Source organism: Falco cherrug, chromosome 10 (genome assembly GCF_023634085.1).
Source record: "Falco cherrug isolate bFalChe1 chromosome 10, bFalChe1.pri, whole genome shotgun sequence".
Lineage (NCBI taxonomy): Eukaryota > Metazoa > Chordata > Aves > Falconiformes > Falconidae > Falco > Falco cherrug.
This window is the reverse complement of record NC_073706.1, coordinates 1,420,211-1,448,164: the sequence shown is the minus strand read 5'-3', so window position 1 is coordinate 1,448,164 and position 27,954 is coordinate 1,420,211. Positions and strand designations below refer to the sequence as shown.

General features: G+C 48.1%; 1 protein-coding gene across 1 annotated transcript; it reads right to left on the bottom strand.

Moving 5' to 3' along the window:
* Positions 1-31: 31 nt before the first annotated feature.
* On the bottom strand, positions 32-21,578 carry FAM83C (family with sequence similarity 83 member C). The gene is made up of 4 exons (XM_005434988.4): positions 20,061-21,578; positions 12,810-12,977; positions 8,324-8,448; positions 32-1,107 (listed from the first exon to the last, which is right to left on the bottom strand). Exons 1-4 carry the CDS (start codon positions 20,736-20,738, stop codon positions 174-176), a joined length of 1,905 nt encoding a protein of 634 aa, XP_005435045.2. The 5' UTR covers positions 20,739-21,578; the 3' UTR covers positions 32-173.
* Between the last annotated feature and the right edge of the window lie 6,376 nt (positions 21,579-27,954).

Genomic DNA, 27,954 nt, shown 5'->3' with positions numbered 1-27,954 from the left:
TTGCTAATCTCACCTGAACCAGTCATCTGCATATATTAGAAACAGCACGGACAGCTTTTAATAGGAACAAGACTAATTGCCACCCATATTGTGATTTCGAGCCCCGGGTACGATGATTAGGGGGGAAAACCAACGGCTTGAAAATAAGACCGAAGGACACCTCGAGGCCCAGGTCAGAGTTCGAACCGACTGTGTACGTGTTTAGATTTTAACTTGTTGTACTTGGTGATCAGATCCAGCTTACTGTGCCCGAGGGTCATTCTCTTCTCAGCCCCATACACGCTGTTCTTTTCCATCAGCATGTCCTCAGGGAGCTTGTCATAGCAAGGGACGACAGGCTTTTTCTCTCGTTTTAGCTGGCTGTATGGGGACAGCAGGTCCAATTTTCCTTGTCCAGGACTCTGTCGTTTTTCCATCCCATAACAAGGGGTGTCGTTCTCTGCTGTCGGTTCCCTGGAGGCAGCAGCAGACCCTTTCTGCTTCGTGCTTGTCCCGTTGCTGCTGGCACCCTCTGACAGGGACTGCAACATCTGCTCCTGTCTTAGCGGGGAGCAGTGGCCGCTGTTGTCCCCTTGATAACTGGGTTTATTGGAGCTCAAGGCAGGGGAAGGCTCTGGCTGCAAGAATGTCCTTGCTGTCACGAGATTTGATTTGTGATACAAGGCTGGGGTGGGTTTATTTGGAGGATTGTTTGGTGCGTCTGGCGGTTCTCCTTGCTGCTTCTGGCAGGTGGGCTTCAGAGCTGTGTCTTCCTTCCCCTTCTTATTACCAGAATCAGAGTTTGCATCTTGATTTTCCTGGTGTACATTGCAGCTGGAGTTTTTCAGAAAGGGAGACACTTTTATGCTTCTGATGCTTACATTGGAAAGGCTGCTGGAGGGGCTCAAGGTTTCAGCATCATTCACCTGTGGGGGTTTTAAAAGGAAGCTGGCAATGTTTGAGGTATTCTGAGAAGAGGGGCATGTTCCAGGATCTGGTACACAGAAACTAGTCACTGCTCTGGACTCTGCGTACAAGTACCGGAATTCCTTGTCAAATTCTGCAACAATTTGACCACGGAAGTGGGTCACCAGGCTGGTGTGGACTTGGCTGCAAAGCCAGGTGAAACTGAAAAAAAAGAACAAAAGAAAAAAACCCACATGTAACTTCAGCTCACAGAGTGCCAAGATACCTAGCACTGATTTTAACATCTGAGTGGTGTATTGCTACTCAATTTATGTCATTAAAAACTTTCTCTGAAGTATGCAAGTCTGAGATTACTTGTAGAGATGAATATGCTCATTAGATAATTACAGAAGAGCAACCCTAAAATGGTCATACTTTGACCATCTTCCATTCTGAGCTGCAAAATTTAATTTCCTCTAAGGCAACCAGAACAGCCACATAACTCCCTTCCAGGCTGACAATGCTGCCTCTTTTCTCTAGTGCATTTAGAAATGCACTCTTTTCTCTAACCTGGCAAAAGTTTACTCGAGGCTTCCTATTCGAGATCCTGTTTAGCTCTAGCCCCACCTGCCCTTAGGCTCCTCTCACCTGCTGCACTGGTAAATGTCTTCAAATCCGTCACTCTGTTACATTAAATAAGTGCCCAAAGAAACATACTATTTATTCTGGTGCCTAGAATAATATTAAATAACTATATATTATTATAATTAGGATTTCAGATTATTGCTTTTTCTAGATATCTCAATGAATCCTGTTTTCTCCTAGTCTTCATTTAGAGGAAATTTACTGTTAAAGATGGAAGCTACAGGGAAATAGTTAAATCAATAAACACATACGAGTTGAGGGGTCTAAACCAATTTGCTACAGTTGTTTCAGGTGAGAGCAGTGAGCTGAACATTCAGAAAACTCCCAAAGCATGCCTGATTCATACCAATAGGCAGCAATATGTGAGTTCAGCTTGCCCAGAGTATTTTGGAAAATAAGAAGGGTTTTTACAGAACTATAAAGGAAAATGTCAGCATAAAGAACAACAGTATCAACATACGGGGTTCCATATGAAAATGTCAGTAGGTACACTACCTTTGCTGCACACATGTAATACTGCATTTAAAGAAGAAAGAATCTGATGGCTAGAGATGTAGCTAGAGACTAAAAATGGATTTGGGGCATCATTTGAGCATGCATGTGAGGAGAAAAAGAGTCTCTTCTTACAGCTGAAGAATTAAAAGACACTGAATACCTGAATAACCAAGACAGAGTAGGAAAATACCCTTCTGGAAGAGAGGATGAGGAGAGACAAGGCATCTGGATTCACTGTCAGCATGGAAGGATGCATTGAGACTTCAGAGGGACCTAGAATCTTGGCTCTGGTGCTATGCAATAGCTTCATGAGCAGCGTAAGTAATGGAAGGCTCTGCACTCATTAAATTCCCAAGTCATGTCCAATGGAGAGGGACTGAACAGTTATGAGTTTGAAAAAGGTTCTGGAAAAAATGGGTGCAGATCAACAGGAAAATATTCAAAGAAAATACATTCCAAGCAGTCACAATCAGGTCACAAATACAGGCTGGAGAATGAGTAGGCAGCAGCTCTGAGAGCTAGAGTATGTCTTAAGGAAAACATACATCCGTAGTGTCACAGTATTGGGGGAAAAAAGAAAATATCCTGGGGGTGTGTGAACCCCATTGTGGCCTGCGAGACATGCAAAATCCTTTCACTCAGCTTGAATCCTCTGAGGAACTGGAGATGTTGAGTCCGGTAACTCCGCGTGGTCACCGTCCCCAGGCTGTACAAACCAAGCTGTATGGAAGGTACTAAAGTGTGTGGATGTCCACAGGAGACAGACAGCACACAGATGTAGTCCTCCATGATTCAACGCTCAGGGAGGATGACAGCAAAGAATGAAGAGGGAGTTGCTCGCTGGGATGAAGGATAGCAGAGGCATTTGAATCTAAGTTATGGAGCACTACAGAGAAGCCACTAGTCGATGTCTGTGTATCCTCCCAGGTATAAAATAGGACAGAGAAGTAAAAGAGCATTTCAGGACATGGTTATGGAAATTCTGTTAGGGAAAGGCTGGTAGAATCATAGGGACGTGGAAAACCGTAGGAACATAGTGACTCTATAAAGAAAGCTGGGTTCCATCTTAACCTACGTGAAACCTGACTGCTGTACACAATATAATGTAGAAGATATAGGGAGGCTTTAAATCAGAATCTGGAGCAAAGCTGTGATGTGTAGAAGGCCACACAGTTTGAGATTGACCACTTTACCTTAGCAATAAAAGCAAGAAAATGGTATTCTGATGTAAGGACAGGATGGAAATCAATGACACTTAGGTAAAAGATTAGAACGAATGAAGAAAATCTGAACAAACAAAACTGCATTTAGAAAAGTGGACGGTGGTCAACCAGATCAGATACAAATGTTTACATGCATACATAAATTTTATGAGCTAAAAAACCAGATAGATGTTGTGAAATACCTGAGCTGAAATGATGACTGACACAAAAGGCATCTCAGAAACTTATTGTGTGCAAGAAAATCAAGGAACAGTATAACTGCAGGGGTAAAAATTACACAGAAAGGACAAACAGAGGATATGTTACTGGTGCAATATGTTACAAAAAATACAAGTAAGGTAAACGATACATCAAAAAATGAAAAATATTCCTGATGGATTAAAATTCCACTCTCAAATAGGAAAAGCATAGTATTAGGGCTATACTGTGAACTTTCTGAGCAGAGTGCTGGTGGGAAATATGCCATGCTAAGGAAGTGCTGAGAGGCTAAGGTGGCAGAGAAAGCAGAGGAATAGAGGGAGATTCAGTTATAGCCATGTTGAATGGGCTCATTACTAGCAGAGTTGCAGAAACTGCATTTTAGACACTATAAATGACTGCTTTTTGGAGAAACTAACCAGAAAACCAACAAAAAGAGAAATAGCATTACCAGTTCAGAAGGTTTCTTTGGCAAGGCCACTCAGCAAAAAAATAACCATGAGGTACCCATATGAAATATTCTTTCAGGACCAAAATAATCCACAACAGTAATACTTAACTTAAAAGAGAAAGTGAGGAATGCTATTAAAAAGAAATTTAGAAGAGTAACCAAAAAGGTTAAATGCTTGAGGCAGCATGGAGCTTGTTTAAAGATGCTATATTAGAGTCTCAGAGAAAATGTACCTATCAAAAGAAAGACATTTAAAACATCCAAAATGTCACCATAGTTAAAAGGCAAAGTTAAAGGAAAATATTAAAGTAAACAGCCTTCAAAAACTGGAAGTCAGCAGTTTTCCAATTATTAACCAGTGAATAACCTATCATTTAAAATAGAACACAGTAGCAGAGGAATGGAAAGTAGTAAATGTAAACCTTTTTAAGAGCTCCTGGAAAACTGCAAACCAGCCAGTCTTATTTCCATACTGAACAAACTGGTAGAAGCAAATACAGAGTAAAATGATTAGATGCATAAATAACTATAATCATAATGCTGAAGACTCAGCATATTTTTGTGGAAGGAAGCCATACCTCAAAAGCCTCTTGCGCTTCTTTGAAGGAGGCAGCCAGCAGACAGATGCGTCTGATCTGCTTGGTGCTGGATACTTGAATTTTCAAAGAGATTTTGACATGGTCATTCAGCAGGGACTCTCAGAAAAATGGAGTACAAAAGACTGTTCTCCTGAGGAGTAACAGTTTATTAAAGATAGGATACAAATGCTAGCAATTATTTTCATTTACCCACTGAAATCCCACAGGTTTTGTGCTAGGATCACTGCTGTTCAACATATTCAGAAAGTCCTGAGAAATGGTAGAAACAATCCATGTCAGAGCTCATGGCAAAATTGCTGTGGGTGGTCAGAAAAAACCTGGATAATCAGAAGCTGCAAGACCATCTTACGGTGTGGGGTGAATAAGTGACAAAACAACAGACAAAATTCGATGTCAATAAATGCAAACTGTTGCAAACTCCCTGACTGTGTCTGTATATTGATGAGTCCTCGGATATCAACATCTAGGAAAGAGGTCAGGGCTCCCATGGGCAGTTCAAAAAACTGACCGCTTCCATGCTTCACTAGTCAAAAAGGCCAACAGCAGACTGTGACCTGTATCTGCTGTACTGGTACAGGACCAGGCTGCAGTATGCCCAGTAGAGATTCCCTGATTTTCACCTGTGGAAGTGCTTCTGACCGCTTTGAACAAATTCCACAATGAGAGACTGTTTCTTTTAGTCCAGAACATCATGTACTTACTACGACAGCAGAGAATTAGATATAAGGCCCTGTTCAACTGAATAATGATCTTCCAGAACTCAAGAAGTTTCAGCTACCCAGAGCTCTATAGGAAGAGAGCACACTGCAGACCCAGACCCCTGCCCCAGCACAGCAGACGGAGGAACTGACCCGAATCTGCATTTTAAGCAATACCCTGACTCTGGGCCACAGGGGAATAAGATGTTCCCCCAGCTGTGGTGTTCAATCCAGCAGACACACACTCAAGTTTTAGCCACTCAAAACCAAGTGGTGCCAGTTAACTCATCCCCACGCCTGCCGTCAGTGGAGATGGACAGATGTTTCCAGGCAGTGACTCACTCCATTGCTTTTAGATACGTGTCTCAGGATGGTCAAAATGCCACCAGACACTGCTCTCCGAGTGTTTAGACAGAGATCCTACATAACCAGTTTCAACCAGGTACTTCATTTTTCACTGCCAGAATTTGCTAAGGTGAGACCTCCACACTGGGAGATTCGGAAGCAGAAGACAAGGTGCAGCTCGGAGTGACAGCACTGATGAGGACACCAGTAAATTGAGGGTCCAGCATGGGCTGGCTGGGAGGTGGAAAAGGGAGAAAAAGGGATAGGGAGAACAGTGTTCAAGCAGAGCTGGTGGAAGGAGAATAAAGTATTGCCAGGGCACAAAATTCACAGAAACATCAGAACAGTCTGTCCTGGGGGGTTACACTGTTTGTGAAAGACAATATGATGTGCAACAGCATGAAAATACTCTGGGGAAGATCTGTAGGTGAAAAACTCAGAATCTAGTAATAAAAACATAGCGCAACAATAGTACTCGTGACCCTCTGATCAGAACAGTGACAGTGATCAGACAATGTTGACTGAGATTACAGAGGCTGCAAAATTAGGAACGGTAGTAACAGCGGGAGATTTCATCCACTCATATACGTACTAGGTTAATGCTTCACTGAGATGAGCTGTGGAGAAAAACTTTGTGGAAGCAATAAATGATTACTTGCCAGAATTAACTAGCCTAAATTGTTAGACCCACAAGAAAAGATGCTATTCAGGATGTGGTCTGGAATGATGCATAAGACTGTTCCCGAGTTAGAAGGGAAGAGCCCAATTGCAATAAAGCGTACAACACAATTTTAACTCTGTGGTGGGAAAGAGCAATCTAAATAAATGCAGCACCTGGATATTCCATTTTAAGAAAAGTAACTATGTAAGAACGCAGCAGTTAGTGAAAAAGAGCTGAAAAGGAGCAGTCCAAAACCCCAAGATGACTACACCTTGTAGGTTGCTCAGAACTGCTGTACTGGCAGTTCAGGAACTGGCGGGTCCATTTGAGATCTCTAGGTCAAAAGGGGCATTCGGTGATGGCAAGAGCATAGCAGAGAACCTCGATGAATTTTTTGCATCCATGGCTAATGCTGGTGACACTGAGACGTGCTTCACTCCCGTGTACCAGGGCCACTCTAGACTCCTTTGCTGAGGACTGGGAGGTTCCCAGCATGGTTCCATCTACAGAGAGGGCTCTGGCCATGATCTTGAGGCCCACATAGCACTGGAGCTGACCTCCACCCTGGGACATGGCAGAGTGTGCCATGAAGAACAAGATTACTGACAGCATGGAGGAGCACAGCCTCTTGGAAAAAAGCCGGCAGGGCTACTATAAAGGCAAGCCCTGCCTCACAGACCCGCTGGCATTTGGTCAGGGAGCCAGCGAGCACACAGGTGAGGGACCCGGGCACATACCTTTTTTGGGGGTTTCAAACAGCCTTTGACAGGGTGCTACACCAAAGCCTTTTAACAAACTTAACTTGCCACAGACATGGAGGAAAGGTCTTGTTATGGACCGAGAGCTGGTGAAAGCACAGAATGCAAATCAGCGCTTGACGGTAATTTTTCCACATGGGTAGAGTCAGCATGAGGCTCCAGAGACTGTTTCTCATCCATCGGTGACCCAGGCATGGAGGGGGTGCAGTGAAATCCCCACGTCTGCCAAGATTCCTTCTGGTGACTGAATACTTCGCCGAAAAAAAGAGGAAATCCAGAAGGACCTTACACAACTGAGCAAGTGGACAAATATGTGGCAGATGAACTTCAGGGTAGGAAAATGTGGTGCACCCAGAGGGGAAAATGTTCTGTGTCAGGCCTGTGTGACACTAAACCTGGAACAGCTCAGGAAGAAGCTCAGAATCACAGTCAGCAGTTCTCTGAAATCATCAGCTCAGCATGCAATGGCAGCTAAACAATGCAATGAACGCTGGCCACCACCAGCACCACGGTAATAACAGTGCAGAGAGCGGCGGTTTGACCCCCTGTAACATGCTGGTGCAGCCGCTTCTTGGGGCTGCATGGGGCTCCAGTCCTGGCATCTCACGAAGGCACTGTGAGGTCAGAGAGGGTGCAGGGAAAGACAATTAAAATGACCCAGAGACGCAGGAGCTGCCATATGAGGGGAGACTGAAAAGGCTGAGGTCTTTGCTTTAGATAAGAAAAGGGCAGGGAGGGTGGCTGAGGTGGAGGCTTAGAACATCGGGAAAGCAATACCCTAGCTGGATGTAGGGCAGCTGTTGCACCAGCCTGCAGCACTAGAACCAGGGGTGGTTCATGAAATTAGTAGGAAATTGGTTTAGAACAGACAATGAATTCGGGCTAATTCAGGGGCAATCAGTACCGAACAGATGCTGAAGGGAGTAAGGGGGATGTATGCAACAGCGGCGCATGCGGTGGAGGGAAGGAGCCCACGGGGAGCAGCTGGGGTGGCTCACCCTACACAGCATCAGCGGGAGCCGGAACCTCGGCCAGGTGGAGCAGCACCTGACCTGGTCCAACATTTTTTACATTTTTAAGGAATGAAGCAGTACTCACAGACAGATGTGTCCAGGAAGCATCAATGCTGGCAGATGAGCAGTTAATGCTATCTGAAAGCTAAACAAGGTAAGAGCAAAAGGGGGGAGCAGGAGAACATAAAGCACCAAAAGGAAACCTGACATTTATAAGGGGAAATGAAGAGGAAAACCAGTGTATCATTATTGTGGAGAAAAAAAATAATGAGCTACATTATTCAGTATTTCGGTAATAAGTATTTTCTCAGTGTCACCAGTCTTTGTCACAGTAGTTGCTACTTTTTCTTACCTGTATGTACCAGCAAGAACTTGGTCACAGTCAATCAGGATAAACTTCTGCAGAACCTGGCCTGCAAATTTCTTGCCTGCTTTGCTGTAGTATGTGTCTCCGCTCAGACATCTTATGCGCATGTTCTGAAACCAAAGAGAGCAGGGTTGGCAAGGGGACGCATACTGAACTAAACTGAAATGTTCCCTTATGCACCACTGATGGACTCCCTTGAGCAGAGCTCTGCTCCCAGGGGTAGAACGCAGCAAGGCATCAGGTATTTCTTGGCTTCTACATACCAAATATTTTGTCACACTCTCTGCTGTTATGAGATAAAAATGCCAACAAATATTAAAAAGTTGCACTTAGGTACAAATATCGGTTTGAAAAAAATCTGGAGAATCCTATGAGCCTACAGATCATTTCTGAAGCATGTAGGACTACACAATTTCTTCCAGATCATTGATAATATTCAACTAACTGTACTACCTTATGGGTCTGCATTTAAAGTAAATTTTGACCCGTAACAACTAGCCAGTTTCTAATCAATGGAATGTGCTGTTCTGCTTTTATGCAGTGACAGGCTTCTTAAAACTAAAATATCGTTCAGTAAAAAAGATTTACAGAAAGGTATGCCTACATTTTAAGAATTGCCTTTTATCAGTATACTTAAGAATTTTATAAAAATTTTCATCTGCTGTACTCAGGTGAAACAGAGCTGATCCTCATCTGTTTTAAAGATGGCAAAAAGCTGGTCTGATACAACTTCAGCTTGTAAAACAGACTCCCCAGTACAAAAAGGGAAAGAAGGCTCTCGGTATCCAGCAGGAGCCTTTTTTGTAATCTGAGGGGTTTGCCCCTAATAAAAGTTATTTGCACCTCAGCTGGGGCAGGCAGAAGAGAACAGCCACCGGAGACAGTTACTGGCCTGATCTATATGACAGAGTGCCAAACAAAACATCTCATGTGTAAATCACCACCCCTGAGGCAGCCCCTGCGCCGGGCTGCCACCCCCGGTGCCCCTCCGGGCCAGCTCCCATCACCAGCGGCGCTGGCACCCCAAGCGCAACACAAACCGCCACCGCCCGTGTTTGGCCCGACAGGTCCCTTGGTGGGCAGCTCGCCCCTGCCTAGCATCAGCCCCGTAAAGGACGAAGAGCCGTGGCCACCGGTAGGGCTGCACGGGCCGCCGAGGACGTCTGGCCATCTGTGGCCAGTGGGCGCTGCTGGTGGGGGCGGCAGCTTCCCTCCACCATGCCAGCGCGGTGGGTGATGGCCAGTGCTGCAGACAAAAGACAAGCATGAATAGTGGCGGTTTGCCTACAGCTCCGCAAGGTGCAGACCCCCGCCCCCGCCGCCCCCAGGGCTGCTCCAGGGCACGGCTGCCGCCCCTTCTCCCACTGGCCTCCCAGGCGGGTGAGCACGCAGCCAGCGACGCTCACCCTAGGTCTGGCATCGTGCGGGGCTCACGGCACCCAAGTTGTGCCTCGGCCTGAGGAGCCAGAGGCAGCTGCCCCGCGGCAGGAGGCTCCATTCCTGGCAGCTTTCCTCTTCCACCCCCGCGGGCAGGAGGCGTCTTCCAGAAACATCTGCGGAGCTCAGTGTGGCAGGGTGGGGGAGCTGGGCTCTCACGTTGTGCTGAGGGAGCCCCTCCACCTGTGCAAGGGGCACCATTGCCCCCCCACCCCTGCAAGGGGCACCATTGCCTTCAGGGCTTCAGCACAGCAGCAGGTCTCCTCCAGATCGGGTCCCGCCGACCTGCTGTCCCTCGCTCACAGCCCGGCAGCGGGGGAAGAGCAGGATGAAGGTGATCGCCTCTTGGTGCTGCCCCCGCTGCTGCTGCTGCCTGTTCTCTGCTCAGGGCATTTCCTGAGCCTCTTGTGGTCTGTCTTAGCGGGAAGCCCACCTGGACCTCTTCTCCAAGTACTTGTCCAGGCTTGAGTTCATGGAAACTTCTAGCAGGGACAGAGCTGAAGGTTCACAATCCTTGCACTGCAGATCTCACTTGTTGCCTTCTGTGTCCCAGGATGTGTCTTTATCTGTCCCTTAGGAGAAGGGAGAAACTTTCCCTGTAAGGACAGTTATGCATTGGAACAAGATGCTGTGACATCTCCGTGCTTGGAGATTTTCAAGACTAGACCAGGCAGGGCCCTGAGCAACTACCTCTGACCTCACAGGTGACACTGCTTTGAGCAGGAGGTTGGATGAGACTGCCTGTGGTCCCTGCCAACCTGCACTAACCTATGATTCTCCTGAAATGCCACCACAATTTGCTGATACAGAGCAAGATACCCTGGACGCCTGGGGAGGCGTTCATCAAATCCTGTTGCCAATCAGTGCAGGGATTCTTTCCTTCCGGTGCTGAGGTTTCAGTAAAACTAGTTCTCACAGGGAGGAGCTTCACCTCCCCCTCCAGGGAAGTCAAACACACTTCAGGTAAGGGGTATCCCACAGATTCGTTGCCACAGTATTGCATCACTGCATTCGTCCTTTCTGAGGCTGGGCGACTTTCTGGTATGTGGCTCATTTTTTCCATCCTCTTCTTCCTCTTGGCAATCCAGTCCCTGAATTGCCCAAACAAGATGAGAATCCTGCAGCCTTGCAGAAAAGCCGGACTACTGTGTACTGGTCTCACTCGATTTAGGCAGCAGATTTAAGTTCAGCAGATGGCCACTTGGAAATACCTGACAGCGAAGCCTTCTGCTGCGACCGCTGCCAACGCCCGACCACCACAGCGGGGTTTGCTGAAGTTCAGCACCAGGATTTGACGCCAGCAGGCTCACGCAATGTTCTTAGGAGCAAGATGCTGGAGGGGCAATTGCCCCAAATTCCCCACTAAGCCCCAAATTGTCACCAATTATTCCAAATGGAGATTTACCATAACATCCTGTCACAACTCAGGGCCAGGAACAAGACATGTACAGTCATTCCACTTAGATGTGAATATCAAGCACATACGTTAACGTGCTGGTCGAGAGGCATCAGTTTAAGAGGCACTTCACAGTGAGACCTGCCAATGAGTCACTGAATGGCAGAGGCAAAGTGTTAATTAGCCATTCAAGCACAAGACATGACATCAGGTCTAACAAAGAGACATAGACATCTCCATGGACGCAAACTCATTCTAATTTTAATTAAAAACAATAGCCAGGCTCTTGGATAAGAAGCAAATAAAATAAATTTTGGGGAGGTGGCATTAATCTGGAGCTACCAGGTGACTTCAGTGATGCAGTTCTTCATGAAAGCAAACACGCACCAGCGTGAAGCAGTTTTCCCTAACAGTTGCCATCTCAAGAGGCAGGATAAAATGGGTCTGGCTTGTGAGAAGCGAGAAAGGGCAGAGCAACAGCAACATGAGGGAGGAAGGACGCCTCTCTAAATTATCTTTGTGTAGAGAGGTTAAAAATGAGGGGAAATGAAGACATTTTTAACTGCATCTTTTCTGAACGCCATAAAACTTTTTTTTTGTGTGTGTGTGTGTGTTCTCTTCTCTAGCCTGTTTTTTAGTTAAGAATGGTTTTGAGGTAACTGGGTAATTTCCAAGCATTTGCCACTAAGATAAAGGGGAAATCTATGAAATCGGTGGCTGGAAGAGAATCAGTCCTCCAGGGAATCCTGTGCACCCAGTGAAGGAGCACAGACTGCTGGCCTTGCAGGACTAACAAATGACAACAAAACCCCAACTCCCACTGACAGGCAGTACCCACAAAGGCTGCGTGGGCAGCGGCAAGGTACCGGGGTGTGTTTCTGAGTCTGCACGTTCCCAAGAGAGCTTGTCACAGTGACACGTTAGTTTTTGTTCACCTGCTGTGAGCACCACACACCAGTGCTGATGAGCACCCCACCAAGTGGGGAACTGGGCTCTTCACAACCCCCTCATGAACCCACAACTCAGTCGCAAGGGCTAACAGGAGATCTTACCCTCAGGCTTCCGACACCTGGTTTGCACCAAGGCAGCGCAGCAGGGGAGGACGCGGCAGGTTTTTCACCAGGACATCGGAGGGGAATCGCCGCTCCCCTTCCCCACCCAGCTATTGCACTGCAGCGGCTCCGGCCAGAACCTAACCTGAGCTCAGGGACCTGAACAATGAGCAATTCAGGTCTTGCAGTCCTATGTCCCAGAGCAAGGGCTGAGAGGGGACAAGGAGAGGGGACGATACAGGTCCACATGAACTTAAGTTTTCTGGTTTCTGCCTGCACCAGACCAGCAAAGCGTTCAGTAACGCACTGCATCTTACTGGCCTTGAGCCCACGCTTCTTGTGTGTAAAACTGACATGAGGACCACAAAACATGAAGATACGGGACTAGGAGTCTTCTCCACTCCTTCCTCTGCGCTTCCAGACAGATCTCGATTTCCTAAACCAAACAGCCACAGTTTCTTAGCCTGGGACACTGGGAGAAGGGGTAGGTCCTAGGGACCAGGCAGAGGGAACAGAACAAAGGGTACACATTTTTTATCGATTCCAAGACCCATTTATCATATCCAGTGTGTGACTGAAAACTTACTGGGAAATTGTCCTGAGTAAGAGCCATTTTGTTGCACATTTCCACAAAATGCTTCAAGTACTCTTCATCCAGGATCAGGTAAACGGGGACGTGCCGTCTGCTCGAGGCCTCCAGCAGGTCACACAATATTTCCATGTCTGTAAACAGGTCCATCACAATCGCTATCACCTAGTCAGGAGAAAAGGGAGGGGGAGGGGGGAATAAGAGACTGTTGAAATCTCATGCCCAAGTGAATTGTGCTTTCAGCTATGAGTTAAGTGTTCAAATCTGTGTTACTGAGTGTCTGTGGCCACATGAGTGGAGATTGCTTCTACACCTTTGTGTTTAACAGCCTTTCCCCCACCATGGCAGGTAACACTAGTGTTAATAACTACGAAGATATTCCCCATCCAGCAGCCTCCCATCTCAGCTGCCATTCGTACAACCAAATAGCTGAGAGGGCAATGCATGTGCACAGGCTCCAAGTACCACTGCTGCAACAAGTATGTGTTGCCTTAAGCAAATACACCAGAAACACAGCACATAAACAGAAGAGCTGAGACCGACCAAAATCATTATTCCATCAGTATGAGTGACTCTGCAGATGACTAGCAGGTTAATACAAAGAAGTATCATTTTTTTCAGGAAGGACACACTGCCAGGTAAGGGAGAAGGTATCCTGATCAAGTATGTACATGTCCTTGTTCCAAGATTACATCCCAGGGGTGACTAGGCAAAACGGCAGAACATCGTGTACAGGAAGGATCCCTTCCCTTTCCCTGCGGGCAGCACTCCTGCTGATGCAGCCTGGGATGCAAGTGACAGGAATGAAAACTGAGAGTAGGAAGAAGGAATAACACTAACATTATCAGGGAAAAAAGTATCTTTTTTTCAAGAAAATCTGCCTCAAACTGAAGACTTGCAAGGCAAGGTCTGCAAGGGAGGGGTTTTTAAAAGGAAAAGAATTTTAAAGAGATTGCCAGTTTTTTAAAGAATGAGATTGAAGGCGGCCATGGCAACCCTCCTTGCTGTGGCGATGGGATGGGAGGCAGCAGACCCTCTTGGCTAAATGAATTCTTCAAAAACTGGAAGGAAAATACAGAAAATGGAAGATAGGTCATGACCAGTACCTACTACAAGTGAGCTGACCCAGAACTAGAAAATTCAAGGTACAGCATGACCTGCAATGAGAACAACAGATGCGGGGAAATCAGCCATAAATAGATGAAGCTGTGACTGGAGAAGCTGTGTCACTGCCCTCACAGAGGGAGGCTGCCAGCAGACACCAAGGCGCCCATTATTTGGGGCTGGCAGAGACCACTGGGATCCATCTGCTGCCATCACCCTTCGTGACAGAAGTTGGGGGAACACCTCGGAGCAGGCAGGAGAGCACCAGCCCAGCTGGGTGACGAGTCAGGGCGGACGCGCTTCCCTCAAGGGTGCTTGCGGAGCAACCTGGTGACTCAGACCCTGAGCCACTCACAGTTAGCACGGAGAACTCACGGAGGATACAAACACATGGGGGACTGAAAAGGTAAAGCAGTGAAGGGTTTACCAACAGGCCAGCTTCGCTGCAAAAGCTGCATAAGTAATGGAGCTACTGTCCAAACACTTCAGTGTCAGTCTTTACCATATCTTATCAGGCAAGCGTGTATATAATAAGGTAACTGTTTGGTACTTGTAAGGTTCTGTGCACTACTCCAATTTTCAGTTTCTGCGTCTAGTAGAGGATGCCCAAATAAAGATGGCCCAAAAAGCAGCGAGCTGGAGTGAAGCTCCAATGGCCTACTTTATCCACGTTCATGCCTTGCGCTACATCTTGCACTCAAAATGCGTGACAGTTTCTTTTGCTTCTCATCATACACCCTGTGATGAGATAGGAATCCTGTTTTTAAACACCTGGTCTGCCTGTGGTAGAGCATGGCCAGAACACAGTTCTCCACGGTGCACATCACTGTACAGCACAGACCACGCAGGGTGAGCTTTCCTCTGCCGCGTCTGCTCAGCTGCTTCCCTTCAAACAAAGAGTTAAGGGCAGAGGACAGCAGTGAGGTTGACGTGCACCGTGGTTCAAGCTTTAAATAGGAACAGGCTGAATCACATTCACGGGTCTGACCTGGAATTGCTTCATAAAAGAATAGAGGAGCTCCAAGTATCACTGTCCTTGGATGCAGGGACAGGCTTGCATCTCTGCTCCAGCCTGGCACGCTGGCCCCAGACTGCCTGCTGCCCAGTGGCTCTTCTGCTGTTTCTTTAATAAACTGCCTGTTTCCAGGCTCATACCCATGGCTGAGGTGCTGAGTGAAGAGGCAGCTGCAGGGGCAGAGCGGGGCCCCATTAGCTCCCCAGCGCTCTGCTCCCAGCCATTCGCCTGCAAGCTGGCTCCTGTCGGTGCCCGGTGCCTGTGCACCCCATGGGAGACCCTCTGCACCGCAGCCGTGGCACAGGAGGGCAGCAGTGCCAACACAGGCTGCTTCCTGCTCCCTTGGGCATTTATCCCTTTTGCAGGTGGAGAAGATTTCTTGGTTCCACTTGATTTGTCCCCCAAGACCATCTCCGCAATGATGCCTTACACAGTGTCATTGGTCCTCCACATCTTGCAGAGGACCCCAGGCCCAGCCCACCAGCTTCCTGGAGGCTGGTTTAGTCCCAGACGTCCACATGAGACACAAGGCAGCTGTCACCAAGGGCTAAAAACATTCCTACTGCCCCGAGGCCAAACCCACATCTCTACCCTCTCACCCTGGTCCTGGGAGATACAGGCTTCGGAGCCTGACTCCGAAGGCCACCTCTTTTGTAGCCCTCATCAATGTTGTCTTCCCAGAAGGCAGCTCTGGCAGACGCCTCTCCCGTCCCGAGATGTGCCTATCCGGCTCGGGCAGCAGTCAGCACTGGAAGAGCTCTGAAACGGTCAGAAGCACCTTCAACTTCCCAGACCAATGTTGCTGTGTGGGTATCGGCATTAGGTACCGCTGAGACCCCCACAAAAAAGCAGGACTTTACCATCTCCACACTGGCCTTCAGCCAAAGACCAAAGGAAATTTAGCCAAATGACTCTGATGGGCCACCCGTCCTCTAATGATGAAGCACCAAGAAAACACTATAGCCCAAACCTTGCGTAAGGCCTCGGGCAAGTCCCTCTTGGCCACACTGGCCTCACGATATTCCAGCTCATCCCATGCTTAGGCAGGCTTGGCCCTGAGGACAATTTAAGCTTGGCTTGGGAGGTCGGTGTGATGGAGTCAAGAGAGACTGACGCTCCTGCGTCCCCAGCCCCCACGTGTTCACAGGCACTGCCGGCGCCCACTGCTCTGCACGCCCTTGCTGTTCTCCACCAGCGCTCACAGGCTTTAGCAGAGTCCCGGGCTGCTGCTTGACCTAAGCGCTGGCTGAGGGCGACGGGGCTGACAGGCAGCACAGGGCTGTGCATGGCATGTGCCCGTCACCCCGGCACTGCCGGCCCTGGGCTGGGCGCAGAGCTGCACCTCCCAGCAGCCCTGGGGCACCCCGCGCCAGCACGGCAGCAGGCGCCCAGGCAGAGGGACGCCCGCTTGTGCAGGCCGGGTGGAGCTCTGGGGGACAGTCAGACTCATGTTTTTCAGACTTTTTGAAACTTGCTTGGCATCAGGAGGCAGAACAGACTAGTGCTGCTCACGGCCTCCTCGCTGCCAGGATCCCCATATCTGGGCAGATCTGGGGGATCTGGCTCCTGGTGGTGCTGCCAAGCACCCACAGCTGATGTCGGGCAGGAAGGCTGGCAACCCACACGCACTGCAGCCTGCGGCGAGGGGCACTGCGGCGGGGGGCGCGGAGGTTGTGCTCTGCCTCAGCCTTGCGTGGTAGAGGTGCAGGTGCCCACGGTGGGGCTGGTCACTCTAAGCACGGGTGCCACGGGACAGCCATAAGGGCCACTCAGTCACCATATCTGCTCGGTAAGCAAAGCAGGCAGCTCTTACTGTAACAGCTGCTCAGCCTCAAAGCCAAGAGGTTTTGGGGGAAGACAGCCCTGGAAGCCTTCCCCTTGAAGCCTCCTAAGAACATACTGTCACAAAAGGGAGGGCTAAAGCCTCAAGCATAATTTCCAACAGCTCTGTAAAGCAGCAAAGTTAGGTACCCCAAGGCCCACCTCCAGTGCAGGCTCCTGACAGCTCATGTCTACATTCAAAAGCCTTAGGCATCTACGGCAGCCTGGCGTGACAGACCCAGTGCCTCCAGCCCCTCGGTCTCAGTGGTGGGAGCTGCAAGCCTGGGGCAGGCTCAGAGCATCCCTGTTCCTCACCATGCCAATCACGGCCCCCGAGCCCATGGCACAGCCTCGGGGGTCAGGACATTGCACAGACACAGCTGCCCCACAGGCTCTAGAAAATTCACACCTTGCCATTGTAGGGTTAAATCATGACATTTCTAAATCCACTTCTGGAAACTCACAATTCAGCAATTACTGCAGTCATCACTTCGGGAATTACAGCACTTACCAGCACCCCATTGGGGTTGCCATCTGTCTGGTTTCTAACCAGCACAGCTGGTTTTACTGGTATTTGCCAATAGCAGTGTGGTTTTGGTCATTACCTAAGTGTTGCCATTTGAAGCGATACAATGCTTCTCTTGGGGACCATCAGGAACCCTTCTACAATTGCACATAAATGCAGACCCCCAGCCAGTGTCAAGAGTTGTACAAGAAGGGTGAAAGAAGCAGCATGGTTCAAAATTGATTGGAGCTCATCCAAGAAAAGTAAAATAGTAATAGTATTATCAAATGAGGGCTAAGGTGTGGCTGTGCTGCATCTTCTTATGTCTGCAAAGAGAAAAGCTCAAATCTGAAAATACATCTTCAAAGACAGCTGGTTAAATACAGCAAAGTAGAAAGATAAACCACAGAAGCAAAAGGTACCAATAAAACAAATGCTCTTTTTGCTCATTTGTCAGTACAAATACGCTGTTGCAAAATATGTCAGCTGATGTTGTTCTGTATGACTGTACAGGAGAAAACAGCAAACAACATTTCAAGGCACACGCCTTCCTGCCTACAGGACCCAGGAAAAGCATTCAGAGATCTCAACATCCTTCCCACATCCCACCAGCACTGCGGCCCCCTTCTATGTTAGCTGTAAGCATGCAGGAGGGAAAACACTCTAAAGGAGGGATATATGATGAGCACTTAAAGTCTAGTGGAGAAAATATTTTAAATGCAGAAACAGCTGTTGAGAAGCAAAAAAGTGGTTCTCCACACAGTTGCTACTGGTACTTCAAGCAAAAGATGTTTTTACCTCTGGTTGCTCTTTTGTCATTAAAAAACATACAGGTAGCATCTTTTTTTGATGGTTTGATGAGCAAAATGACTCAGTAACTACTTAAAGGTGTGCAGCTGGGATTGTAAATGAGCTGGAACTGCCATCAATCACACAGTGAATCATGGGAAGCCCTGGCCAGAGCTGCTAACCTAGAAGCCAATAAAACACCAGTAATAAACCAATATGATGGTTGAAAACTCATTCTCCTGTTTCATGCAACAGTCAAAAACGCTGCGTGAAAATCCCCAGCTTGAACATAAAGGGCTGAAGACTGTCAGTGCTTTTTCAGGCCAAGCAAAAAAAGCATAAAAACTCAAAACGTACTTAAAGTACAATAAAGCACCTACTGCCTGGGCACCCTCCCTGCAGCAACAGCGAAGCTCCCGTGAACTGAGAAAGCAGCAAGATGTTTTTCATGTGGTTTAAAGGATTATAATATAATATTATCAGCGATTTGGGACACATGCTAAGTGCCAAGGGGACATTTCCTGCTAGTCATTTACTTTGTGCATTCTGCCATGACTAAGTCTTAATGCCCATTGCTGAAAAGGATGCAGGAATTGTCACAGGACTTCTCAGACCATTTAAGATATCATAAATCAGCTGCCTGCAAGGACAAACAAAGCTTTTTGTCACTTCCTGGACAAAACTTCTCCTATTTGCCTACAAAGGTGCAGTAGAAGTATGGGCATTAGGCAATAGCTGGTTACAACTGAGCAGCAGCTTACGTGGCAAAACGGTCGTCTTTTTGACAAAAGGGTAAAAGATCCCCATTTGCCTCATATCACACCCAAATTTCAATGATATGTGGTTCTTCGATGATGTTGTGATGCTGCACAGCAAGCTGAGCTGTTGCAGGACTGCAGTTTCATCTGCTGAGGCCAATGTAACTTTGCTCAGCACTGCAGATGGGGACAGAAGATAAAACTTTGGCTCAGTCCACCTGGAAACAGCTTGTGCTCTTGACACAGCTGAAGTCTGGGCTTAACAATTCTTTATCTCCTGCTTTCCGCACTAGGCAGTAATGAATAAAAGGAGTGACTTTAAAGATAAATAAAAAACCCTACTGGAATGATAAGAGAAATGGCCTAGAAGTTCACTGGCTAAAAGTGGACTTTGCACTAGAAGTTTACTCAGTATCGTCACACTATTGAAATGAAATACTACAAAAGAAAACAAACATGGAACAGATGCAAAGAACAATAAAAAGGACAAAGACAATAAAAGCTGAAAACGCACCTGAGAAACAGTTGTCCAAGCTGCTGCTTTAGTACCCAGTATAGCATCAAAGCAAAAAGGAATAAGAAGGAGCACAATGAGTAAATCCATTGTGGTTGTCCAATTTTTATTACATCCGAGGGTTAGCAACCTCTACCCGGCAGAAACTGTGCGATGGGGCAGAACGGGCTGATCTTACTCATCTTCAGAGAGATGCAGACGCCAGGTCTAGCAGATGGGATGATGTATGCTAACCTACTTCAAACCACAGGCAGGGATTTTCAGTCCCACAAGTTTACTCAGGTCCTATGTTCTCCCACAGCACCTCACCAGTGGTATCCTCTTGTCCTTCTTAACGTGGTGGCCAGGGGCCAAGACAAGCCCTGGAGGAGCAGGCTGGCTGGCGGGGGCAGAAGGGCTGGCTGGCGCTCAGGCGCTGAGCACCGCTGAGCGTTAATGCTGCACACTCTGCCACTCGCTCGCTCTGGGCTTCGTCCCGTGCTCAGCGTTCCCGCAAACACAGACCCAGGGTGCCTCCCAGGGCACTGCCTGTCTACCTGAAATCCCAGGCGGAAAGAAATTACAGGAAAAGAAAGGAGCAGTGACAGTTACAGGTCTGGTACAGAAAAAGCAATCGCATCATGCCAGACATCTAGAGAGCAGCAACAACCTGGAGCATGTGGAGTACAGCTGTGGGACCGGCCACCAGCACTTGGGTGCTGCGGCACAAGACCCCACTAAAGGGACACAGCTCTATACGTACCGTCCGTGCCCGGCTGATCAGAGAACGGAGCAAATCCTTAATGCTGTTAGCTTTGTTTCTTTGGAAAATCACAGTGGCTTGAGTCTGGCCAGACACTGTGAGCAGTGGTGCCCCTGGCCACCCCAGCTCCAGCTCTGGAGGGTGCACATCAGACATGAGTGGAAAGTAGGTGCCAGATGTTAGTTCAGAGCTGAGGGAGGACCCGTCCCCAGTGTCCGCGCTGCCAGGGTCAGCCTCTTTGTCTTTCGTTGAGCTGGGATCTGGAAAGCTTTGGTTTCTCTGATGGCTCATATATTCCATGTCCAGGGTGGAAAGAAAAGGCAGCTCCCGTTCCTCAGCGATGGCACTCAGGTAGCCGCGTTCCCCCTGCTCAAGAAAGGCGTCTATGGCAAGCCTGGCTGTTTCACTGTGCTGGAGCACCAGTGGGGTGGGCTCCCTCCACCACGGCTTCTTCAGCTGCTCCAGGCGGCTCTTCAGTGGCCCAGACACCCCTTGCTGGCCCCCATAGCTACGGTGGAACTGGGGTCTCACCTCTACCGCCAGGTAGTTGAACATGACCAGAGCTGTTGATGCTAAGAAGTGCCTCTCCACCCGGATTAGTCCTGTCTGACTCCAGGTCTCTTCTGGCCCTCTTGCGCTCCGGGGCTCCTCCCAGCTGGTTCCTTCAGGACTCAGCATGAGCTGCACTCCTCCGCCGGGGAGTTAATCACCAGGTAGGCACAGCCTCCCACTCTGGGGAGGAGCTGGCTCTTACCGGCTCCCTCAGACACACACCTGACACTGGGAGCTCAGAGCACCCCTTTTGCAAGGGGAGGAAGATCAGCTCCTCAAGGTACTCCTTCCCTCTCCCTGTACCTGATGCAGGTCCTGCCCTCCCTTCCCTGCCGAGAGCTCCCCACCCTCAGCCAAGCAGGCTCTAACCTGTTCTGTCCCTCACTGTGCTCACCGTGGAAATGCAGATGCTGAAACTTGTTCCTGCTTGAAATTTGTTCCAAATCAAACATGTGTCTCAGTGTCAGTTATAATGAAATACAAATATCCCAAGTGGGTAATCAGACTTGGCCAAGAAACTTAATCATCCCTGAACCATAGCTAATGCTCCTCCTTGACATTTTTGGGGGAGCCCAGGCTCTGCTAGACTGGCACCCAGCAGAGAAGCCAAAACACCATCTTTTTTAATATCACAGGCTCACAGTGTGCATACGAAGCACAGCAGGAATCTTAGCACAGCTCACGTCATTAGATACCGCAGGCATGAGCAATAATAGCTCATGGGGCCTTCTAGCATCTCCCTGGAAATCCTTCTAGGACGGGACCTTCAGACTTATGAGTCTGGTGCCACACGAATGACAACACTGTCCACATGCTGTGTGTTTTGGGATTAGTTAACTCCAGCTTCCCAAAAGCACCACGGAGCTATTTTTGGAGAAACAACACAGGCAGACATTAATAAGTGATTGAAAATGCCACGTTAGGAACACACCACCCAGAACACAATGCAGGACATGAAAAATTGCACAGCAGAAGCACCCGGGTGTCCCCAGACTGCAACGCCAACCTCCCCCACCCCCTTCAGCCGACTTACCCTGGAGCTACTGAACTCCACAGAGGCTAACCAGAGAACGAAGAACTGGCTGGACAGTTGATCTAATCAGCTAGCCTTTTATCTAGAAGTTACAAAACCCCTGCAGATTAAATTCATCCAGGCTAAATTTAGTCGTCTAAAAGCTAAATGTCTGCTCTTTAATGTAACCACCAGGCTAGAGTCAATGGAGAGACAGCCATGCCCGAGTGTGAACCAGCACATTCAGACACAAAGTTCTAAGTCAGCTGGGATGAATCACGTCCCCAAGGGACTGTCACTCTCCATGGGCTACAGCTGGAGTGGGATTAATAGTTTAGATTAACTGCCTAGTCTTCAGGTCCCTGAAGTCTGAAGGAACTCTGACCAGGACTATGCAAAAGTACATTTACCCAGAAAATCGAAGTCACCTGCCAGAGCTATGCTGCAATGCAGCAAGCAGGTGCAGAATTAGCAGCTGTGGACAATATATAGGGGACAAAATTATAATAAAACTGCTGGCATGGAAGTGTTTCAGGTGTAACTGTTAGACCAGCTTAAAGAGTAACATTAATTTAAAGTGTGAACAGCCAAACACAATGTAAGGAAGTTTGGGGAAAAAAAGAAGGGAAGGAGCTATAACATGACGAGCCTTGTCTGGAGCTGCTTTGCCAGGGGGATAACGTCACCATGGTGATAACATAAAAGGAGGTAACATCACCCTTTTTTGCCTTCCTAAGGAGTTGGAAAGAGTGTGAATTTTAAAAAAGTCATCAAATACGTGTTTTCTGCCAGATAACACACTGCTGCTTATTCTGTGAAGTGATTTCCACTGTCTTCAACTGGTGTTTGGTAACCATCTACTCTTCCTCCAGTAATTTCTCGTGGACCTCAGCATATGAAAGTACATACAACGTACACATCTCTGGCTGAGCTTGTCAGGCTGGGCTTCTGCAGCGCTGGTGGGGAGATGCAGAGATTTCCAGGGAGTCAGTTACCTCACCCTGCAGCAGACATCTGAAACAGGGTAGATGAAATGCACGGTGAAAGCACTTATCTCTCTGCACTGAGCAGGAGAGCTCAGGCTGCCACTGACAGAGGTTTACCATGCAGACATCTAGAATTAGATGAGAAGTATCCCATCCCTGCTGTCTGGCAAAGAGATAAACATCTATAATTGGCACTTCACAGACTGACTGGCCAACAGGGGATGTAGGAATCACATCAGCCAATTCTTGCCAGATAAAAGCAAGGATCTTATCTGCAAGCGTTGTCCACACACCTCCTGCAATCAACAGAGAAAGGCAAGAGGAAAATTCCCTCTGGCTAAACACACACACCAAGTCCCACTTCCAAGGCAACGTCCCCAGGCAGCTATAAGCTGGCCCAGGTATTAGGCAACACTTCATTCTTGTGTCCCACTACAGATGCTCTTGGAGCTCACCAAACACGAACACCTCGCCTGGGCTTTCCACAAAATGTACCTGCCGCTTCCTCTTTGAAGGCAAACGGAAGGGAGCCCGCCAGCCTGTTCCATGATGGTACAGTTCTTTGGGAGCACTCACACACAAGAAGCCAGATTTGCTTTTTTCCCTTCATTTCAGACTGAAATCCACATCTTCCACCACAAACATCAGGGTGCTCAAACACACTTATCTACAGATGTTTCTGGAAGGCACCTGCATAGCAGTGTTCCACAGTGCAGCGTTCACCGGCCAGATGTAATGAACAGCAAGCACAGTTAGATGAGAAAAGTCCAAATTTTAGTTACGGCACTGAGATCTGTGTCAGCACGGAACTCACAGACAGAACAGTGCAAAGTCTCCCAGTGTTTTGTCCAAGGTTCCCGACCACGGCATTACAGATTCATTCTTCTAAACACAGTGGCAGCACACAAATTCCTTGCTTCATTTTTCCCATGCATATGTTAAGACTCTTCCAAATCAGGGCAGATAGCTTTGCCCCCGCTCAGCAGGAGGGCAATGGACACCAGCTGCCAGCTCTAGGCCAAACGATCTAAGCACTAGTGATGGCAGGGAAACAGACAACCCCACCTCCTCCACCGGTCCCTGCTCAGCGGTGTGCCCAGCATGCAGGCTCTTTCCAGTTGCCGCTCTGAGGCCCCTACCACCCATGTGCCACGCAGGGAAGCCAACGTGTGGCCACTGAGTCGCGCTGGTGGCCCTTCGAGGTCCAGCCCCTAGCTGCTCAGGGTGCCAATTCGCAGCTGTCATGAGAAGGACCATGATGTGCCTCTTCCCTAGGCTGCTGCCCCATAGTGAACATGTGAAAAAGCGCTTTCAGACACCTTCCCTCCTTCCAAAGGAAATACACAGAAATAGAATCGGGCATTGTAACAGCAACGGGTCCAGTTACTGGCAGGAAGACAGTATGAAGGGGAAGGATGTGGGACAATGAGCAAACCCTCATCAGATGCCTGGCTTTGACAGGATGTGGAGCAGCCCAGGAGGCTGCAGGTGGGATGAGGAATGAACAAGCCCAGCTCACTCTTTTAGTCACCCATGTAATCATTAATGAAGGCTTTGCGTGCGCTAGACTCCTTGCTTCTTAAAACAGCGTGAAGGAGCCCTTAACTCCTGTGAGAGCTGCAGTAGCACGCCAACACCAACAGGATCTGGTCTCCGCAACATGTTGCAGGTTCACGAGACAGTGAAAACAGGACAGTAGATATTTCTGGTTCCTGCACTTGTGTGCAGGAAAACATTGACAGCAGCCTGCCCCAGGCCCCTCAAGCAGATCTATTGCCACTTGACCTAAACTCCCTGGCTGCTCCCAGCATATCACATCTGGAGCAGCCACTGAGATGTAACCACAGAAGATGGATTCACGCTCATGTGAACTCCTGCTCTGTGTTCCCTGTGGAAGGATGAGGCCCAACCATCTCTGCTGCCCCACAAATGAGCAGAGCAAGCTGTTAAGCAGGTTGAATGACTGCAAGCAAAACAAGTACTCCCTCAACATGTTCAGCAACTTCAGAAAGAACAAACACATGTAGGGTGCACAGGACAGCCCTAAATACCTGAGGAAGGGGCAGCAGTAAAAAGAAGCTCACCGGGGGAGCCTGGGAAGGATCACTGCAACTGCACCATCACAGCGCAGGCAGCCCACAGCACCAGTGGGCGATGCTCCCTTTGCAGGCTGAGGAGAGAGGCGGATACTTCACAAGCACAGCACAACTGCCTAAGCAGCAGAGCCTGCCACTCACCCATGGTGAGCCTCAGGGTCTTCCCTATGTCCTCACCAACTTTCCCAGGCTCCTGTGTAAGCTGTTGCCCTCTCCTTGGCTTCTCAGACCTTCAGGAAAAGACAGACAGTGCTGAGGGCCAGGCTGTGCAGATACAACATGCCCAAAAGATGGAGATATTGCTTCCTAAGGCATGCCGCAGAGTGGTAGAAGTACCATCACCCAGACTGCTGGAAGAGGTGTTAACCTAGCCCTAGGACACCAAGGGCACAGTCAAGCCTGATGAAGCACTGTTCAGCAGAGAGAATGGTGCACAGGTTGATCACAGTCTCTTGTAGGAAAAAAAAACCCCAAAAAACCAAAGAGCAAAAAAGTCTCAGTTAGTTTATTATACAAGACAACAGAGATCAGACCAAGCAGGGTAGGTGTGAAGAGGCAGATGGGGAGGGCAGCAGCCTGTACAGGGGGTGCCTACTACAAAGTCAGCTGCCACCAGCATCATCCAAACAAATCCTGTGTGCTAGGTGAAGACCACAACCAAACAGCTGCACTGGGGACTGAGAAGCTGGAGAACGCCACAACAGATGACTGCTGTATCCATGGCACAACTCTATTACCATCAGAGTTAGAAAGACACACAGTAATTTCTAAGTATTAATGTAAACATCTACGACTCCCAACATCGGTATTTTCACCTTCCTGGAAGAAAGCCCACAGTCCAGTTCCGGAGGCAATGAATTGCTCAGCACACCTGTAGAGGGAATCGGCAAACTTCTCCAAATGCTTGAGCAGCATTCAACACATCTCTGGGATGCAGATCACCTTTGCTGCACGCTCAGCATTAAACTGGTCCCACAGAAATGCTACAAATAGACTGCAGCAGGCATACGTTGATTTGAATTTCTGAAGACAGACCTCCTCTGCAGGGTTTTGGAAGTGAGAGAGCGTGGAAAAAATACAAGAGTGGCTCACAGGCTATGGTATAGCTCCCACAGTGCCTCAGTGTGGTGCCTTGCAGTGGTATACATCACAGGGGCCATGCTCACAGAAGCAACCACCATCTCTTCCCAGCTCCTGCTCACCCTCCCACAGCTTTGCTATTCTTCATCTACTCTACGTTCATCTAATTTAAAGCTCTGGTGGAAAAATTTGCTCTTGCTCCATCTCTGCTTACCTTATTTACCAAGCCAAAGGCAGGGTGAGGCAGGTCAGTGGTTAAATCCAACTGCTATGTCAGGAGCAGCAACTCTTACCCAAGGGCTTGGTGTGGCAGCAGCAGTGCTAAAACCTTCACTTTGAGGAGGATATGAGGCAGAAATCTGGGAAGTGGTAACTGCACTTTCACAGGGTAGGCACGTGGACAGTGCAGGAACTGTGAAGATCAAGGATGCCTGTGCTCTTAGCACCGCAGCTGTCTGAAGAAGCAGAAAAAGCCTGTTAGAAATACCCAAAGGAGGTGTGAACACAGAAGCCAAGATGATAAAACCATTTAACCATCTAAAATACAGAGTAGGCGTCAAAGAGGATCATACAACTCCCCCCTCCGCACACACCCCCCCAAAAAAAAAAAAAAAAAAAGGGTAGCAGAACATCAGCCTGAAGCAAGAGACTGCCAAGTTTGACTCTGGGGGCAAAACGTGCACCTACTCCCCTACCGGTGCAAAACAGCAGAGCAGAAAGGGAACACAGTGCACATTGGCCCTTTCCTTCCACTCACAGAAACAAAACCCCCATGATCTAGCTGAAATAACGAGTGCTGCCTACAGGGTCATGTCTCTTGATTTTAAAACACCTGGGAAAGTTGGGAGAACAAGTCCTTTGGAATAATAAGCCATGTCCAAATTCCGTGTATGAGACAGGAGATCAGGTTGGATGATAAAGTGCTCAGCATGGCTCCTTCCAGAAGAAGTGTGCATGCATACATTCACTTCAAATACAGTAAGCGTCCCCCAGCCAACGCCCTGAGACAACTTTCAAAAACTCCAGTAGCATAAACAAAAAACTGTCCACAAGCAGAATAGCTTCAAGCATTCCCTCTGCAAATCCTTGAAAATGGGAAAATACAGGCTTGACATTTGGTTACAACCCCTGTGTTCTGCTGCAATTGAAGTGGTACTACACATAGGAATCGCAAAAGCGATTAAAAGTTAAAAAACTGCTAATCACTGCTGCTGTAATGCTTGCAAGGTGCAGATTTTGCTACTGGAACAGTATCCTCTCTCAAGGACTCTAAATCCTGGTTATAAAGATGACATATATAGCAGGTTGGCAATGCCACCACCTACGGGCATGCACCTCTGGAGTAAGAGGGGCCATATTCTACAGCCTGATCCTGTCTGCAGGTAACTGACAGCTGGGACCTGCATAGCCTCCAGCATATTTCTTCCTTTCTAACAGATTACCCTTTTAATTCACAGACAGTTTCTGCCTTATTCTTGTAACAGGCCTCACACACTTGTGTCCAAAACACAGCCTGAGCGCTGGTTCAGCTCTGTAACGGTGGTGGGGGGGGGGTGGTGTCAAAGGCATTTTATGGAACCAGCAGAGCGCCATGATTATTGGCCTTTATTCTCACATAATAGGAAGTGCAAAAGCAGATGCCAGCGACCACAATCTGGCACCATGATTTCTGGAGCCTCCTGCCCATAAAGATAAGAATGGGTTCAATTTTGACCACGTGGCTGTCCCATATTCAGAGTATCAAAGGTATTGTCATCTCTGGACTAGTGGTCCCATGAATTCTCCTAGCTCGCTGGCCTCGCAGCATCAGTGCCACAGCCACCACATGATCTCTGACCTGTGCACAGCACCAGGTTGGATGGTGGTGTACTCGCAGTCCTGTGTTCCCATGGCATGGATAACATGAGTACAGGTTTAAATTACATAGCAGGAAAGGGGTTAAAGTTTAAATAACTGTTTTGTATATGAATTAATGTATGTAGCTTTGAGCCAAAATATCTACCATTAATTTTTCCACCTATTTCAGGAGCAGTAAGATACACAAAGTAAAGTTTATTTTGGTACTTGGTATACTTCACTCTCATTAAAAATAAATTAATCAGCAAATTCCTACACAGCTCAGCCTTCTTTTATGTAAATACAAGCCAGCTGTAATGAATTACAAGGTG

Excerpts from the sequence above, each read along its gene's own strand:
- FAM83C (XM_005434988.4), bottom strand. The coding sequence starts at position 20,738 with ATGCTGAGTCCTGAAGGAACCAGCTGGGAGGAGCCCCGGAGCGCAAGA. Across the intron at positions 12,978-20,060 it reads TGATCAGCCGGGCACGGACG|GTGATAGCGATTGTGATGGA; the intron begins GTACGTATAGAG and ends TCTCCTGACTAG. Across the intron at positions 1,108-8,323 it reads GTTCTTGCTGGTACATACAG|TTTCACCTGGCTTTGCAGCC; the intron begins GTAAGAAAAAGT and ends CTTTTTTTTCAG.